This window comes from Strix aluco, chromosome 4, assembly GCF_031877795.1.
Source record: "Strix aluco isolate bStrAlu1 chromosome 4, bStrAlu1.hap1, whole genome shotgun sequence".
NCBI lineage: Eukaryota > Metazoa > Chordata > Aves > Strigiformes > Strigidae > Strix > Strix aluco.
The window spans coordinates 90144226-90161894 of record NC_133934.1 but is presented as its reverse complement, the minus strand read 5'-3'; the positions used below and the strand labels follow the sequence as shown (position 1 = coordinate 90161894).

Here is a 17669-nt window from a genome sequence, read left to right as displayed (position 1 = left end):
GATCGTGCTGAACCATGTGCTTATACAACGCTCAATGCTCTGGACCTCAGTCTGCCACCTGAACAACAACCATCTTCTAACTGGGCTACAAGTCCAGGCAAACTTTCAACCAGATGCTGCAGATTTCAAGTTAATGCCCACCTGTCCCTCACCTTGCATCAGGCTTCTGAAGACACACAAAGGAAGTGGAAGTTAAATGCTACTGTATCAGCACTGAGGCACCTTCCAGGCATGATACAAGGGAGGATTATGCTCCCTCTCTTCTATGAGCATCCATCCATCCCACAGGGCCCGAAAATGGCATCATAGTGATGACCAGCTGCTCCAAGATGCATATAGGTATTGCTAATTAATCAGAATTGAGACAGATTTGCAGAGTTGCCTGGAGAAGTGTGTCCAGCATATGTTTTCACTTGACTTGGCCCTCAGTTGTCTTATAGGGCTCTAGCTGAGAAAAGTTAAGGATTGACATGCTATGGGCACACAGTTTAGGAGAGAAAAAAATTTCAGAGCTGCATGGAGCAGCTTGCAGAGTGTCTGTCTTTGCCCTTTGATTCATCTCCCAAGCCTGAGATTAACAGCACTGAGAAGAAGATATAGTAGAAGAGAGGAGGAACTGCTCTAAAATGAAAGAGGAAAGTATTTGAGCTTCTTCCACTCACCCCAGTGAACCATAGGAAAATGCTGCCAGCAGGCTGAAGGCCAGGCAGCAGAGCAGCACCTGACATGGTAGGCATGTCCCAGAGACAGAACCAAACACGGCCCTGCCCTGAGGAAAACACAAAACACACCACAAACCAAGATCTTCTTGCTCTCTAGCACCACTGCCAGCACTGCTTTGTTCCAAATACAACAGTCCTTTTACCAAACCAACTGCTTGCTGAACCTTCTAAATGTTTGCTTTCTAGCTAGTACTTTACTATTATTTTCTTCAGAATTTAATACTTTCTTTAGCTAGCAATGCTTTTTTTTCTTACCAACTGTCTTTTTTGACATGCTTTGGCAATCTGACCATGCAGCTTGTGTCCTGCTACATTTTTTTCCATTGCAAAGACAAGATCTGCCCAAGGGACATCCCAAAGAACACTGAAAGGGGCAAAGAAAGGTGATGGTGATGAATATATATAATAGTAATTCATTTGGAGAACCACCAGGAGCTGATGCCCATCTTCAGCCTCCATGCCACAGACCCACAATAACAGAAGTTTTGTGAGGCACCATGGGATGAGTTCAGTGGAGGAAGGGAGACTTATTTTTTTATTGTCTTTCCCCTCTTGACTATGAATCTTTTCAGTTTCCATTTCAACAGGCAGATTATATCTTAAGGGAGCAGTTTTCATTTCCAACTTGGAACAGCATCAAGTGGCTATGTAAGAGAGGGAGCAGATGATAAAACCACTGCAAATCACAAATCAGGTTTTGATTTGCATATAAATTATGTTCTAAGGGAAGGCTTAATAGGATTGGATAGCTCAAAGGATGGCCAAAGATGTACAGAAAGAAACTCCCCCTGGGTTTAACTGTATTAACACTGATGAAGAGGCCCCAGAGATGACTCTTAGTCATAAAACCTTTTCTTTCTAAATAGTTAGCTCAACTTTGGCTCAGGGCTGCTGAGAATAACAAAACAGCAGCAAAGAGAAGTAGTAACACAAAGCTGTTGGACAGCTAACTAGAATAAAGTTACATTTATGAGGTAACTGCAAGAACAGCTGTGGTCAGGTCCTAGTAGAGATACACTGCCCTTCCCTGAAAGTGGGCTGAAGAGAGGCCTGAACACCTCCCGGTTCCTGAGTTCCTCAGCTGACACTGCCGGGGAACGCAGTCTTACCACCTGCCTGCTCTGGGGCAAACCTTGGTCTCTGAGGATATCAACTAGCCCACTTCAGCACCAATACAACCACTCTGAAAGTGTCAAACAATTACATGAGGCAGTCAGGTTTTAATGATAAGAGCATCCAGCAAGCCTGCAAGAACAGAGAAGGGGGGAAGAGAGGGGAAAGCAGCGCATGACATGGCTGTGCACAGGAGAAGGAGGTGGCATCTGTTACATGCGAATGCTTGGAGATTTTCAAGCCAAATGCCACCAACAGAGTCTCTTAATATAACTATGAACACCCTCCACGAGGTGGAACAAGAGACGCACCCAATGCATCATCTGTCCAGTGGTAACTTTACCACAGTGCCAGCCCCACCCAAGCTCTGTAAGAGCCTGTGCGCCTCAAGCCAGCTGAAAATACACAGAGCAACGATCACCCCTCGAGATGATATGGCTTTGTATATGATCATGACCCTCAATGTACAGTCAAAGACCATTCTCGCACGGTGTGGCTATGCAGTGTCACTAGGCATGATCAGAAGAGAGCTCTCGTCCTCTTCTGATGCTCAGAGTGATCCCCTGCATTGGCAGCAGCCTTACCTGACACATTTAAGATGGAGGGGGAGAAGTCTGGAAGCCCCACTCTAGAGTCTCCCATCCACCAGACAATTGTCACTGGTTCAGGGGGACCAACAGCAGCACAGGCCATATGAAATGGGGCATTAGGGGACACGGACACATCCTCAGGTTCCACAGTAAAGTAGGGCACACCTAGAAAAGCAACAGACAAGTGATAATAACTGGAGGGACTCCTTCTGTCTCTTATTTCACAGAATCACAGAATCACCTAGGTTGGAAAGGACCTTGAAGATCATCTAGTCCACCGTTAACCTAGCACTGACAGTTCCCAACTACACCATATCCCTCAGCACTTTGTCGACTCTATTCTTAAACACCTCCTGGGATGGGGACTCCACCACCTCCCTGGGCAGCTCATTCCAACGCCTAACAACCCGTTCTGTAAAGAAATACTTCCTAATATCTAGTCTAAACCTTCCCTGGCACAACTTGAGGCCATTCCCTCTTGTCCTATCACTTGTTACATGATTAAAGAGGCTCATCCCCAGCTCTCTGCAACCTCCTTTCAGGTTGTAGAGGGCGATGAGGTCTCCCCTCAGCCTCCTCTTCTCCAGACTAAACAACCCCAGTTCCCTCAGCCGCTCCTCGTACGACATGTGCTCCAGACCCTGCACCAGCTTCGTTGCCCTTCTTTGGACACGCTCGAGTTAGTTCCACTAATACCAGGGCCCAACACTGGACACCCATCTGCCCTGCCCCTATGCCTGATCCAACTCCCTCTAAGCCCTTCACAAGAACCAAGGCTCAAGATATGCTGGATCACCTCAGGGCATGAATGTCTACATACTCCCACTAGAAGAAATCAGAGAGAAAAGAGTGCTTGATTCCCAAAATGCCTTTGAAAAACCTCTTCCACTGAGCCTCCTTCAAGACTCCCCTACGAAGTAGCTTTTAGTGGCAGTATTTGCTCAATTTTTCAGCTGGATAGACTGGAGTTTAAAGAGACAAAAGTCAATAACTTTAGCAGTGGCAGACACCAATTTAAAAGATACCTGTTCCAGCTGCAGATACTTCTTGCCATGCATTAAAAACTGAAGCTTGTGAATGTGTTGAACTAGCAGCTGTAACAAACCCATGAATGAGGAAAGAATCCCCCCGGTGAGAGCCTAGGATCATTTACAATGCTCTCTCCACAGCTTAATTGACAGGAGCCGCCTTCCAGCACGCTCCAACATCACAAGAACCAGGCTGCCTTGGAGTTAGGGGTAATTTATTTCAGAGCTGAAGGCTATCCATGGACACAGCTCTCTTGATAACTATCTGTTCCCCACCGTGGAATGACTCCTGCTTGGTACAACAGGCCTTAGGTCAGGCCCACAGGGAGCAAAACGTGGCTGCAATGCTAACTACCTCAGGTCATCTCTAAGTGGCAACAGCTGAGCTTAACTCAACACATCAAGAGATGTGGTTCCTCTCATGGGCAATGCCAAAACTCTTGTAACTTCAGTGCTCCAAACCAGTAACACAAAATTCACCAGCTGTCAGCACCAGTGCTGACCCTGCAGGACAGTCAGCATGTGCTTCGGGTGGCTGGTGGAAGAGCTGAAGGCCCAGCGAAACACTGAGTTCCCTTTTATACTCAAAGCTTTCGGCATCAAGCGCAGCAGCTACCGCCTGCATCTACATCAAAATGAGGTATTCTCAGCTGGAAAAAGTGTGTTCTGGAAACTTCTGATCTGCTGCCTCACAGAAACAGAGGAACCAACAACACTGTGCATTCACATGCTTAAATTACACCGTCTGTCCCTGGCCAAAGATGACAGGCCCAAGCAGCTCCAGTTGGTGTGGCAGATGCTGAGCACCTCCAACAGCAGGCAATTCATGTAGGTGTCCAAATAGGGATTTAGAAGTCTAATGCTTGACATTTACCCTACACTCCAGCTGAAAATGGTGTCCTCAGTCTCTCACTGTCTGTCCAGTCGCTGTTTGTGTCTTTCAGGTGGCAGTTTCTTTGTGCCTTCCTCACCTCCTCGCCACTCCCTTTAGGGTGGCAAGTAAACAAACAAACTGAACCAGATCTAGAAACAGGTCACTTCAGGAATGATGGTGCCTATCTGTGCAAAGATTAATGCTCAGGACAGGTATATTCATCATCATGATTTACTGCCAGTTTTTGCTTACATGTTTTATTTTATTGCAGTCATACATAAACAATAAAAAAGAATAAACTTTCCAGATACCAGCTGTGACACCTCCGTATGCTTTGCCCTCCTTCTCCAAGGAAGATTAGAAGGGAAAATACCATCATTTCTTCTACCTGTGAGCAGGATCCCTGCCTCCTGTCCCTTTACCATGGCACTGGAGGAAACCTTTCGGGAGGATCCTGTCCAGCTTGGCAGGTTTTCTCACTTTGGGAGCAGCTAACCAGATCAGACAAGACCACAATTAAACTCTCATAGTTTAGAGAGTACAGCTGACTCATCCAGCTCAGGAACTTGCACTGCCCCTGTGTGTTACCTGGACACCTCACTGTCTGTGACACATCTAGTTCCTGGTACAAGAGGCAAGTGCTTGCACCCCGCTTTCACAGGTGTGCCATGGAGGCACTGAGCAGCCAAGAGCCAGGAAATCAGTGGCAAAGCAAGGAAATGAGCCTGTCTATTCCCTGTTCCAAGCCCACATCAAGCCTACAGGGCTAATTTTTTTTTTCTACTGCTCAGTTCTTAGACAGTGTTAATTCAGGGGGACGTGTCCATACAGACGTGGCTGGGGCTCTGACTGTAGCCACAACAGGGGTGAGCAGCCCTGGGAACAGCCGTGCGGTCAGAGGTGTAATTTCAGAGGGAAATTTCTGCAAGCAGCATAATCCGTATTTTTAAGACGGTCACACTCTGCAATGTGCCTCTTAGATCACCTCTCTGGGCATCAAATGCTATCATGTTCTCTGTAAGGTCAGAGCCTAGTTTCTAAACCAGAAAACAGTTCCAAAATAATTTTCATTTTGTGAATTCTGAGAAGTGTTTCATAAGATCAAACATTTTAGCGGTATCGCAAAGACGGTTCAATACCACTGCTACAAATTCTGCCTGATAGAGACCCCCTAAGTGGAGCTCAAGGCAGGTTACCAGACAGCACAGAAATCCATTTGAGCTCACTAAGTTAGATCACCAGTAGTCCACGCTTGTTTTGTGTGGCACACTGAAGGGTGTCAGCACCTACTGAAGGCTGCAAATGACCAGAGTAAAGATCGTCTCTCAGAGGGCAACTGTTGTTATCAATACAGAAACCACTTCTAGACAAAGCTGGTACGCCCAGAGAAGAAATACATGCGGAGGTAACAGTGAATGTGGGACTGACAGGCTTTTGCATTCCCCAGTGTTTTCTTATGCTAACAGCTGACACATTTTTTAAAAGCCCACTCCTTATCACTACTTGTTATTTTTTAATTTTTAACACTAACTCCCATTTCACATGATTACACGCTCCTTCAAGTTTAACTAGCTTCTGCCGTACTTGCTTTTCTCATAAAGGCAACTAGTTGCATTTTTTAGCTTCCGCTGTAAGCTTTGGCCTTCATTCTCAACTCTCCCCCTTACCCAGCCGCAGCTGGTTTTTGTAACTTTGATATTTTCTGCCTGTGCTATCCAGAAGGGCTCCCTGGTTTTTCAGATGGCTTAGCACACCGAGCTACGCAATCACTCCTAATGTACCCACCATGCAAATGCAGCCACCTCTGGAGTGGACCATGGTAATTGGAATAGAAATGGAAACTGCACAATAGAGAGCATTTTAAGCTGTAAACAATGTTCTCCAGATGAAACCGCACCTGAAAATTTAGGTGGACAGAAGCCTGGGATTTGTGGAAGGCAGCAGGTAAGCGTTCTCTCTTCCCGTGAGAACTGCTATGGATGTTTCCATGGCTCTGAGTGAGTGAAGCCTTTGCTATGAACACCCAGACCACACCACCTCCCACGACAGCCTCCCTGCTCCCCCTCTTTAAGACTGTTGATTCAGCTCTGGCCCAAAATGTTACCAATTACCAAAAAGCCACTCTTGCTGCAAATGCACTGTTCCTGTCAACTTCCTCACCAAATATTAAGCCATGCTATGACTACTAGCTCCTGAGGATCTAACACAATCATGGCTCAAAGGAAGTGAAAGTAGAGACAGCAAGAAGCCACCACTGCCTTGGGTCACTTTTGGGCAACCATGCAGAAGTTATTCATATCAGAAAAGACTGGACAAAACAGTACCACATGGAAAAGTCACAGCTACAAAGGCTGATGTAGAGCACTCCTCCCGAAACTCAGAATTGGGCTAAAACTGTACCTTGGCCTCAAAGACCTGTTTGGCTGATGCACAGAACCAGGTTGTGACCCTGCTTTGAGAAGTGGGTTGGACCAGATGATCCCCACAGATCCCCTTCAACCCTAACTATCCCACCATTCTACGAATTATTTGGAGATGAAAGCAACAATGGATTGAGGGGCTGGAAAGACATGTGTGTACACGAAAGGATCTTGTTTTCTAACGTGCCAAAGTAAAACCAGAAGGTAAACCTACAGATACTCTCCTTGAAGCTACTCTCCTATTTCTTACTCCCGCTCTGTAGCGATCTCACCGCAGTTAGCAGCAATGGTTCAGAGCCAAGAAGCCTGTCACTGCAGCAATCTGCTCTCACCACTTCCACCTAGAGCATATTGGTGGGGCAGCCCTGAAAGGAAACCAGCACTACTACTACTACTCCTTACCTTCCACTATGAGCCACACTTGCTGTGATTCTTCCTTCTTCCCCCCGTTCTCAACCTGGCACCAGTACTTCCCAGAATCTGTCCGCTCGACGGATTTCAAGCTGAAAAAAGTCAAAAGCCATATCGATATTTTACGTGGATAAAGCATGGTTTTGCCCCAAAGGACCCTCCAGTGTTTGGCAAACCCACTGAGACGCAGCCAGCTCTGGGGAGGAGGGCAACAGCCAGCCAGCACAAAGCGCATGGCAAAACAGCAGAGATGGGAGGCTCCTCTCTAGAGTGGGTGGAGGGAATCCTCAGCAGAGCAGACAGCCTTCCTCTGAAGCGTCCTTCCAGAAAACCCATCACTTGTGTCCTCTGAGTATAAGAAAGGGTTGGTCATCCCAATCCTGAATTGTGACTCTAGCTAGCCTTCAAGAGCAACAGCTTGGCCTACAATGTCTGAGCCAGCAGGAAACTCCAAATCACAAATCTTCAATGAGCCCGACTGTTTTGCCTCAGTTATGTGATAGGACTGGTGACAGTCTCATACAGGAACAGACGGGTCAGAAAAAGGCCCCCCTCACCTCAATTGCGCTCAGCGTTATTCTTATCCCAAAAGCACCTCGCACTGCAAAACTCCTTGGGCCTCTCAATTCATGATTTCAAGGGGTTATGCTGGCCTACTCCAGCACAGGACCTCACCCTACAAACTCTTCTGCATCCTCCCTTGCTCAGCAACAGCTCCCCTTCTGAGAAGATGCACCCAAGCACGGGAAGGCAGCCATGGGGACTGAGCACCATTCAAGCCGTAGGCCTCCAGTTCAGGGTAGGAATTCTGCTCCTCGCTTCCCTGCTGGAAATCCGCGGTATCCTCACTGCTGTTAGCAACATGAGGCTAGCATGGTGAGTAAGGGCAGAATTTGGTCCCAAAGCAACAAGGTCTCAGCTACCAAAGGCACCAGAGTGTGGCTCTGAGTGCCTGTCAATGTTCAAATGTTGATTGCCCCCCACGGGATGTGCAGCCACGTGTCTGCTGCCATGCAGGGATCCTCAGCAGATCTGTTGCCCACCTTTCTAACGCTAGCAATCCGCCTTGGGGAAGGGGAAGAGCGTCTCAGGAAGGAAGACAGAAATGGGAGTGTTTTTGCTGAAATACACAAAATGGACCACTACAGCCTGATTTTCAGAGCTGTACCTTCAAATGCCATCAGCTGTGCTGCCCATCCAGCCGCATGTTCTGAAACACAGCGATTGCAGTAGAGAGTTACACAGCGGGTGGTAGAAATGATCACTTTAGAAGAAGAAAGGAAAAAGGAGAAAAAGATACGGACACATCTAGATTTAGGACCCTAACTTAGCCCTGGTGCTGCAGACAGTTCTCAATGGAGGAAAACAAGAGGTGAGAAAGGAGATCAGACAGAGATTGTGAGGGGCAAAGAGAGTTAACTAGTGGAACTGGTAAACGGTAGAGGTTCAAGACAAACTGTTTCCACAACATAATGTTATGCAATACTTTTATTGGGCACAGATTTTTTTCTCCTATCAAAATGTTTCTTACAGACAAGCTTTGGCACAGTTGCTGGAATTGGAGACTCCGTGCAATGTCAATCCAAGAAACCTAACAGGAGATGAAGCTGGAGCTCAGGGAAGAGCGATTCTCAAGTCAGTCAACAGTTTTGAGCTCTCACAGTGATGGCACGTTTGCTTGTACAAGCTCTCTTTACACATAGAAAAAGCCAGAGCAGTACTTTGGGTCTTGTTTAACTCAGTGCTTCCAGACCTAGTTGACATCCCTCTTCTGCTGAAATAAAGGCACAGAGAGCTGCTTTGCAGAAGAGAGTTTTTGCGCCTCTCAGCGGGGCAGGACTGATATCATGTAGTGTAAATGTATTAGAAAAGCCTCTGCAAAATAACTCGGGGATGGTTCAGGTGATAAATGCTTCTCCCCAAAGAAAGGAAGGGGATGTAGTCCTGGGAGTCTCATTTCAATTAACTACCCTCACCCTTTCGGCAGACTGACAGCTCAAGAGAGAGAGTAAGAGAACAGAATGAGTATGAGAGAGAAAACCTATTTATATAAGTCAGACCTTAGTCTTCCTGCTGCATGGCAGAACAAGATGAACAAACAAGGCAAGAACATCCTTTCACCTTGAAGTCACATCTCAAGCATCACAAGCATTAGCAAAGCACCTGTCACCACAGTAGTCAGGAAACCAATATGGTTCTAGTGCATAAAATCTCAGCCCTTAATGGCTTCAATTCTGCTCTCAGTTATGCCCTTGCCACACACTAAACTGCAGACCTAAGGACCCTGCCCCACCGAGGGCACTGCTGTTGCATAGATATAGCTGATAGCAGAAAACTGTGCAATAGTTTCCGCAATATTCTTCCTTCTCTGCATCTGTTGTACCTGAGGAAGCCGATCCAGTGTTCTTCATCTACTGGAATGTACACCTGGTCTACGCTTTGCACCACTGCTCCGTCCTTGATCCACAACATCTCGGGATCTTCCATTCCCTCGAGGCTGCAATTTAGTTTCACGGGTTGACCCTGGGACACCTTTAATTTGATTGGAGATCCTGTAAATTTCATACCTAAAAAAAAAATACTACTCCGCCCCACCCCCAGAAGAAGGGGGGTTGGAGTACAGCAAATTACTCTAGGTTGGCGGTCTGGAATTGCACACCCTACCAGCACACGCTGCAGAGGGGTCTGTTAGTCTCAGCACTGCTCTACTATGCCTGCTAAGCAACAGTCAAAGGCAAGCACTGAAAGCGCAATTGCTGGAGAGAAGCGGTGGCTCTGTGTGTACATGGGGCTTTTTTCAACTCGTGTAACAGCAGGGTGAGCTTCTGCAGAGCAGTGCCCAGGCAGAGTCAGCCAGAAGCCCTGGGAGCTTCACCGTGTCGGTGATCCGGCAGCACTGAGCGCGTTCGCTCAGCACAGTACCACACCTCCCTCTTTACCCCGGGCTTGAATTTCAGCTACGGTGTTCCTGGGCTGCTAAAAAATCATCGTGCTAGTTCCATTGTATGCATTTGTAAAGAGCTGGGATACGAGAAAGAATCAATTATGTCTCGTTATTCAGGATACACTGTTCCTCTGCATTACAGAAAGCTTCTCTGCAATTTGCAAAACCCATGAAAGCAAAGCCTATTCCACAGCATACCTCGCCGAGGAGCAGAACTGTTTACAGAACAGATATTTCTGTCGTGTGACGTGGGCGCGTGCTCAGAGGAGCCTCCCTGACCCTTCAGACCAGCCAAAGGGCCACGTTGTACCCAGAGCTATATCGTTGCGACCCCAAGGCAGCAGGGCCAGAGTCGGTGGCGCTGCTCAGATTTACATTGACACAGAAGCGATCAGAATTTGGCCCAGAGCACTGTTACATGTGTGGGTGGATGGGGAGTGTTTCCCTCAAGCAGAAGTGAATATATGGAATGTGTTACCATGAGAAAACACGGAAGCCAACTATATAAGCGCGTTTAAGAAAGAAAGGCATATAAAGGAGGAACCAGAGGATCAAAGGAGATCGTGGGAAAGCAGGAAGGTGGAAAATAAATGTAAAGCTCGTTTTGTTAGGGAGAGTGGTCATTTCCTATGCGGTGGCACAGGACTGACAGACCAGAACAGATCTAGCCTAGCTCAATATTATGCCCTGGCAGTGGCCTCCACACCCTCCAGAAAAAAATGACTCCATGACTCTTGCCCAGCCACATATCACAGTACGTTAGAACTTCACCCAGTTCACTGGCTGATCAGCTTCTCACAGAATGCCTCACTAGCCTCCAGAGCCAGACAGAAAAACGCCAGTAGTGAAATCCAGAGCGCTGCTAAGTAAGCAGCCCTGTTGCTCTCAAACTCTGTTACAGCCTTACCCGTGATCAAATACAGAGATCTCTCGTGTGCCGCTTCCCTTCTTGCCAAACCGCCACCCTCCCACAGCCAGGAGGGCACCACCTCACAGGGCAGAGCCGCAGCAGAGGGGCTCGCTGCGTGGTTGTCACCGCTGGCAGTAAGGAGCCAGCGCTGTGGGATCAGCCGGCACGCTGCCACTGGCAGTGGGTACCCGGCAGAGCACCAGTGGTCCGGGTGCCACCCCAGAACACAGGCAAAAGGACTTTATTTCTTTCCTTAATGAGGTCCCCCAGCCTGTTAACAGCTGGTTTCTCACACTCAGTCTTTTGCCTTTCTATCTGCTGTTATTAATTTAGCAGATTCACAGACAGCATTGGAAAATGGGTAAGATGATCATTTTAGTTTAGTTGCTACAACTCGTTTGCTGGGCTAAGGGTTTAATCACCTTGGGTGAGGATGATCTAACCTCGCATTACTTAACTCATCTGTAAAACAAATGACATGTCCTAGTGCATGCCAGAAAGCAGCCTCCCTTTCACCACTCACAATATTGGAATAAAATATGAAAGCTTCATAGCAGCTCTCTGTTACAGAAAACTGATGCAGCCAGGCTGCTGAACACACGCACAAATGGACAGACACTTTCGTTACAGGTGGGTGCCCTCATGGAAAAGAAAACTCCTCGGCTTTCCTCAGGCTGCCCTGCTGAAAGAGTTAGCCACAAATTGAAGAAAGAAGTGATGTTAGAGACCCTTCATGGTTTTCAGTTCCCATACAAATTAATGATGTAGTAAATTAATATACAGTACAAGTGTTCAGCCTGAGTTGCAATTTTCCACATCACCCAAGTGTAATCCCTCCATCAAGATCAGCTTAAATAAAGAGATACGGATCACAGATTTTTAATAAATTCACAGTTTTTTCACAAAAATCCAGTTTTATCTGCAGCATCTCTTCCCACAGGTATATGGAAGAAGCACATAGGAGGCCAATATGGATTTTAATTCCCAACTATTCCTCCTTCTACTCTCCCACTCATGATTTCTCATCTGATTATTTCTTGAGCTGGCAAGAATGTTATCTCATCCAAATAGGTTCCTCCTGTAAGAGGAGCCTACCTGTAGGAGCTGCAGGAGTTGAAATGTATAGCTAGGAAATAAAATCGTATTCAATTTCTTATCAAGCAGTTGACTGACAGAACTGACAGCAGACAAACATGCTAGTTGTCAAAATACGTGACACATCTGTTTGCCTGTTTGTTTTTTAAACTTGCCACCACTGAATATTTTTGATTCCTATGTTTTTCGTGAAGTTCTTCGGGGAGTGGAGAGCGAGGAAGATGCCGACTCAGGCACGCCAAGGGAAAGGCTTTTCGCTCCTCAGACTCCTCCGGCCCCTGCTCCATGGCCCCAGCCCGCAGCCCAGCCCCTCCAGCCCCGTGTCCCCGCACACACGCCGCTCCACGCGTGGCGGGGAGCCCGAACTCCCGGTGAAACCGGCGGGCGGCTCGCCCGGGCGCCGAGAGCCCCGCACACACCGCCCCTCCCCGCCGCCTCGGGGGTGCAGCTTCGGAAAGCGAGTTCAGGAGGGAAAAAACAACAAAAGCCACTCAGGAATGCGTTAGCGCCCGGCTTTCCTCGGCGGCCAGCCGCGCTCGGCAAATACCAGAGCAACGCCTCGGCAAACAGCGAGGAGGAGGATTATGTGGGCTGCGACTCGCTACTCGGTACTTGCCGGCGGGCGGGCGAGCCTCGCAGCACCGGCACAGCCCGGGCTCCCCGCCGGGCACCGCCGCCTTCCCAGCGCCACGGAGCCGGCCCAGCCTCTGGCCCCACGGATACGGCGGAGCCCCCCCGTGCCCCGCCGGGAGGAAGGAGAAGGGGGCGGGGGGGGGGGGGGGGGGCACGACACAGAACGGGTCGGCCCCGACCCCCACCTGTGGCTGCCCCAGGCCCCGCGGCCGCCACACCGGGCGGCCCCCCACCCCGGCGGCCGGTCCCCGGTCCCGCAGCCGGTGCCGGCGGGGCGGCCCCTCGTTCGCCCTCAGCGGGCTGCCGTCGTCCGTAGAGGCGGCGCGGCGGGGGCTGCCCGCGGCGGGACCCGGCCGGCGGCGGGACCTGTGCCCCGCAGCCCCTCCCGCCGCACCGAGGGGACTCGGGGGGCACTGCCCCGCCGCCGCCGCCCTCCCCGCCCGCCGGCAGGCTGTCAGCCCCCTCTCACCTGCCACGGCGGCGACGTCCCGGAGCGCCGCAGCCCACAGTCCCAGCAAGAGGAGCCGCGGGATCGCCATGCTCCGCTTCAGCTCCATCGCTCCCGCACCACCATCCTCCCCACCCCAGCTCCCGGCGCCGCGGGGGGCTCCCACCGCCCCGCGCAGGCGGCAGCGCTGACAGCGGCTGAGGCAGCCCCGCGTCGCCGCTCGCCACCGGAGCTCCCCCGGGTGGCTGCGGGGACGCTCAAACTTCTGGCTGCGGGTCCGGCCGGGGCGAGCGGCAGGAGGGTCCCGCCGGGGGGGGGCGACGGCGCGGGTCGGGCGGGTCGCGGCCGGTCTGGGGTCGGGTCGGGTCCGGTCCGGTCCAGGCGCCGCCGCCGGGCGGTCTCCCTCCGCCGGACGGTCTCCCCCTGCCGGCGCGCAGCCGCCGCTCGGCGGGTCCCTCCGCCCGCCCCTCCCGGGCCGCCGCCTTCTCCTCCAGGAAATGGCGCTCTCGGGCGGCCACCGCGCGCTGTGCTCCCCCTCTGACATCACGCTCATGAATATGCATGAGCCGGCGCGCCCGCCGCCCCCGAAGCGGCGAATCACCGCGCCCGCCGCCCCCGCCCCCAAACCGGACCGGGGGCGCGCGGACCCCGCCCCGCGCCGTGACCGGGGCCGGACCCCTCGGGAGGGCGGAGGGGGGCGGCCCCCCCCGGGGCTGCTCCACCGGGCGTCCTGGTTTCCAGAGCGGGTGACCCACATCGGCGGGAGCTGCCGGGGCACCGGGCGGGGGGTGGGGGGGGGAAACCGGGTCGCTTGTTGCCCTCCCTGCATAGGGATGGGAGCAGGAGGCCAGCCTGGCCCCCCAGGAGCCCCCACCGGGGCTGGGGCCACCACGGGCGCTCGGTCCCCCCAAAACCAAGGCTCTGCCGGGCTGAGCAGCGCCGCCGGCCCCATGTCCTCGCCTCGACCGCGCTCCCCCCACCAGCCGGAGCCCGGCTCCGGGGATACCGGCCACCCCGTCCCGGTGGAGGAGCACCGGTAACGTGAGGAGATGCACCCGTGCCCTTCGAGCAGGCTCAGCTCGGCCTCGCCCTCTTTTCCGCTAGTGGAAAAGTAGGGAGAGATCCGAGGAAGGAGATCTTTGCTGCCACAGAGTTACTAGCACGGCGTGGAAAAAGTTACCGACGAACAATTAAAAAAAAAATAATCTGGCGCTGCCTCTTCGTCGGAGTTACGGTGAGAATCTGGGTTGAAAGGCACCGTAAGGAGCAACACCGGTATAACGCGATGTGGCTTTCAGCTCTGCCACGGCCCCGTGGCTCCCGCAATACTCTGTAAACCTGGCGGAGCGCGGGGAAACGGCGTTATCCCCATCAGGGGGATGGAGAAACTGAGGCACAATGAGCTCACGTAATTCCCTCCCAAACTCTGATCTTCACCCCCCCACACACCCCCCACACCCCCCCCCAGCCATTTGCATTTCTGATAGGAATTCCTAGGGGACTGGAGCAGCACCAGGAAGATTTCATGACTGGAATGGAAATGTCACTCCCTCCCCAGTGCCACCCGCCGTAATGAGGCGACCGGGAGGAGACACTGACAAGCCATTCACCCCAGAGCTTGCGGGCAGCCTGGGTTCTCTCGGGGACAGGAAATCGTGACACGGCTCTCACCAGGATCACGACAGTTCCTGGGCTGAGAAGTTCTGCGCCAGTGCTTGCTCAAAGCTTCGCGCGCACTTGCTGTGGCGGCTCCCTCTCCCCCGCGTATCCATATATACCCATCTATCCGCGTGCGTGGCGTGTTTCTGCACTTACTCATGGCGATAGCGCCTTCCAGAAAGTAGATACTTCTGCAGATTTTAGTTGTCTCATGAGAAAAAATAATGGCCACTAGAATAACGCTGTGTTTCTACGGCGTTTTCCTTCTAAGGATTTCTTCCAGCCTTACAGTTACAGAGGCTTACAACACTACACTGGCCCTGTGGGCTCAGGAAATGCTCTGCTCTACAAGCGGAGAGAAGAGGCACAGACAGCCGCCGTGACTTGGCCAAGCCCGTCCGGGGAGGCAGCAGCCGAGAGAGGCTTGACTCCACGCTGCGTGCCCGGAGCACGGCTCTACCCCAAGAGGCATGTTGTGCTTCACCCAAATGTCATAAGCGATGATCCTAAAGGCTTTGAGAAAAGGAAGGAGAAAGGGAAGGGAGCTTCTATCTGCAAAGAGGAGTCCCCGATAGAAAGTTGTTGTATCACGGCACAGGCCAGACTCTGGGCTGGTGTAAGAGAGCAAAGCTTTGCTGGAAGCAGCAGACCAATGGGAATTTTCTCCAGCGGGGGATCTGGCTTCAGCTCTTCTGAGAAGGGCTTTGTGTCAACAGTGATAGGCAGGAAGAGCCACATGAAAATTGGACTGAAATCCTGCACGCGCTGCCAGTTGGAGTGCAAACTGCTGTGGGAAAACTTACAGAGGAGTGCAATATTGCCATGCAGAAACCAAAGGAACTGGTGAATCTGAAATGCTTTTAGGAAATGAAGACAAATAAACTCTCTCGGCCTCCTGTGCCACTGAATTAAGCAACGTGGCTTTGTCCTACAGGCCGTAGCACCAGTGGCAGTGCTTGCTGCTCATGTGCACAGGACACAGCACAGTGGCTTATAAATAAGCCGGTGCCTTCCTGGCTTACGTCCTTTCCTTACTCCTTCTGTTGCAGTAGTGTGTTGTCACATCTCACCAGACTTGCTGGGCAGTGTAGGCATGTTCTAGAAAACGCCTGAAGAGCTGTGCAATAATCAAGAGGTGAATTCCCAGTGCTGGGAGACTTCTGGAGATGAGGGAGAAGGAAAAAGGAAGAAAGGAAGAGAGGGAGGGAGGGGAGAGAGAAGGCAGGAGGGAGAGAAGTATTTGCTGGACTTCCTCACCTTCCTCTGCTGTTCAGCCTCTTCTAATTATTGAGACCCAACAGGGCAAGGATGGGTGAGAAAGCAAAACACCCATTTCCACATGAGAAGCCATAGTCCTAAAAGTTCAGCACGAGCTGCTGACACATGCCACTGCTCCATTGTCAAAGTAGTCAGTCTGCAAGTGGCTACCAAGTCCCTGTGTTTTGTACCAGGCGTTTTCCATGGAGCTGCCTGGTTTGCACTTGGATTTGAAAACCTGTCCACTCCATCCTCGGACTTGGGATTTGAAGACCAGTGTTATCCCCTCCATTGCCAGGGGACAGATCCTTCATCTTGCATCAGGAAGCTGTGGCAATGACAACGCCAACAATGAAGTGGCATTCAAGGGTCGCAGGAGTAGCTCTGCTCTATGGTGTAGGAGACCCAGGACGGCTGTTCAGGTGCTTCCTGAGTGGATGAACTGTTGAAACCAGCATGTTCAGCCCTAGGCCAGAACAGGAGCTGCTCCCAGCTTTTCAGTCACCACCAGAGACTACAGCAAGTGACGGGAGGGAGCTCCATGTGTGTGAGGGCTTTTGCAGCTTAGGGATGGCTTCTCAAATAAATGCCCCAAAGCTGGGCCAGAACACAGGACGTGAAGAAGCAGAAACCCTCTGGGCTTTCCAAACCCTGCCAAGGACACGGCTTGAGAGCTGCTGGATATTGTAGTGGCTTTTGAGGATACTGAAAAGGTTAAAACAGACATAAACTGTCTCCATTCTCTGCCCAACCCATCATAATAATGGGATTGCCAGGGCTTGTTCATGTCGGATAATAATACTGTTTAACGTGGCCACTTCTGAGGACCCAAATATAACTCTCCATCTTGAAATACATATGGGACTAAACTGGCCATGCCAAGATCTTGGACATGCTGTTTAAAGCCACAGGTGGCTGCAGCAGTTCACAAGAAGACTGAAACTCATCCTGCCTGTGTCTGGGCTAAGCTTGCCATAACTGAGTTATGCTGCTCATTTGGGAATTATCTTAGCTGCAGCTGAACTCTGTTCTCATTTAATTTGTATTATTCTACCATCTCTTCCTTTCTCCTTTCTTGTCTTCCTCCCTACCACCTCCTTCAGTAAGCAACTGTGTTGAAATATTCCAGCCTCTCTGTTTCGTGAAGTTTCAGCCTCCTCCAGCTCTTACATCTTCCATATGTGCTGGTTTTAACTTTCTGTGTGAATGAAGATAAGGACAGGGAACCATATTAAAGACTTGCATTTACTTCATCTTCAGAATACAAGTAAATCAGGGATGAGTCTGAGCTTTGAGTTCAGTCTTGATCCCTTCCTAGTTCCCAAACTCTCCTGGCTCTGCCTGGGGGTGGTAGGTGGCACGGTGTAGATGGAGGACTAGGACTGGGTCACTGTAGGGTGGATCTAAGTTTGGATTTTTCTCTAAGTTTCAACGTTATCCAGTTTGGCCCCAACCCAACCATAATCATTACCCTGAGCCCAAACCTGGTTCCTCCATGTGTCTGGGATGGTTATGCTTTTTTAGAGGTGATAAACTAACACATCATATGTGTTATCTATCTTTTG

At 50.8% G+C, this 17669-nt stretch overlaps 1 protein-coding gene across 2 annotated transcripts in view; it reads right to left on the bottom strand.

Annotated features, from left to right (window-relative positions):
• TYRO3 (TYRO3 protein tyrosine kinase) overlaps positions 1 to 13662 on the bottom strand; it is a 43391-nt gene extending 29729 nt beyond the window's left edge. Inside the window, exons 1-4 of one of the 2 annotated variants that reach the window (XM_074824152.1) lie at positions 13210 to 13662; positions 9542 to 9725; positions 7150 to 7250; positions 2420 to 2590 (exon numbers count right to left, since the gene is read on the bottom strand). In XM_074824152.1, coding sequence (XP_074680253.1) covers positions 2420 to 2590; positions 7150 to 7250; positions 9542 to 9725; positions 13210 to 13297 — 544 coding nt within the window. In that variant the 5' untranslated portion in view covers positions 13298 to 13662. The remainder of the gene's footprint in view (positions 1 to 2419; positions 2591 to 7149; positions 7251 to 9541; positions 9726 to 13209) is intronic. The other variant, XM_074824153.1, reaches the window with a different exon arrangement.
• Between the last annotated feature and the right edge of the window lie 4007 nt (positions 13663 to 17669).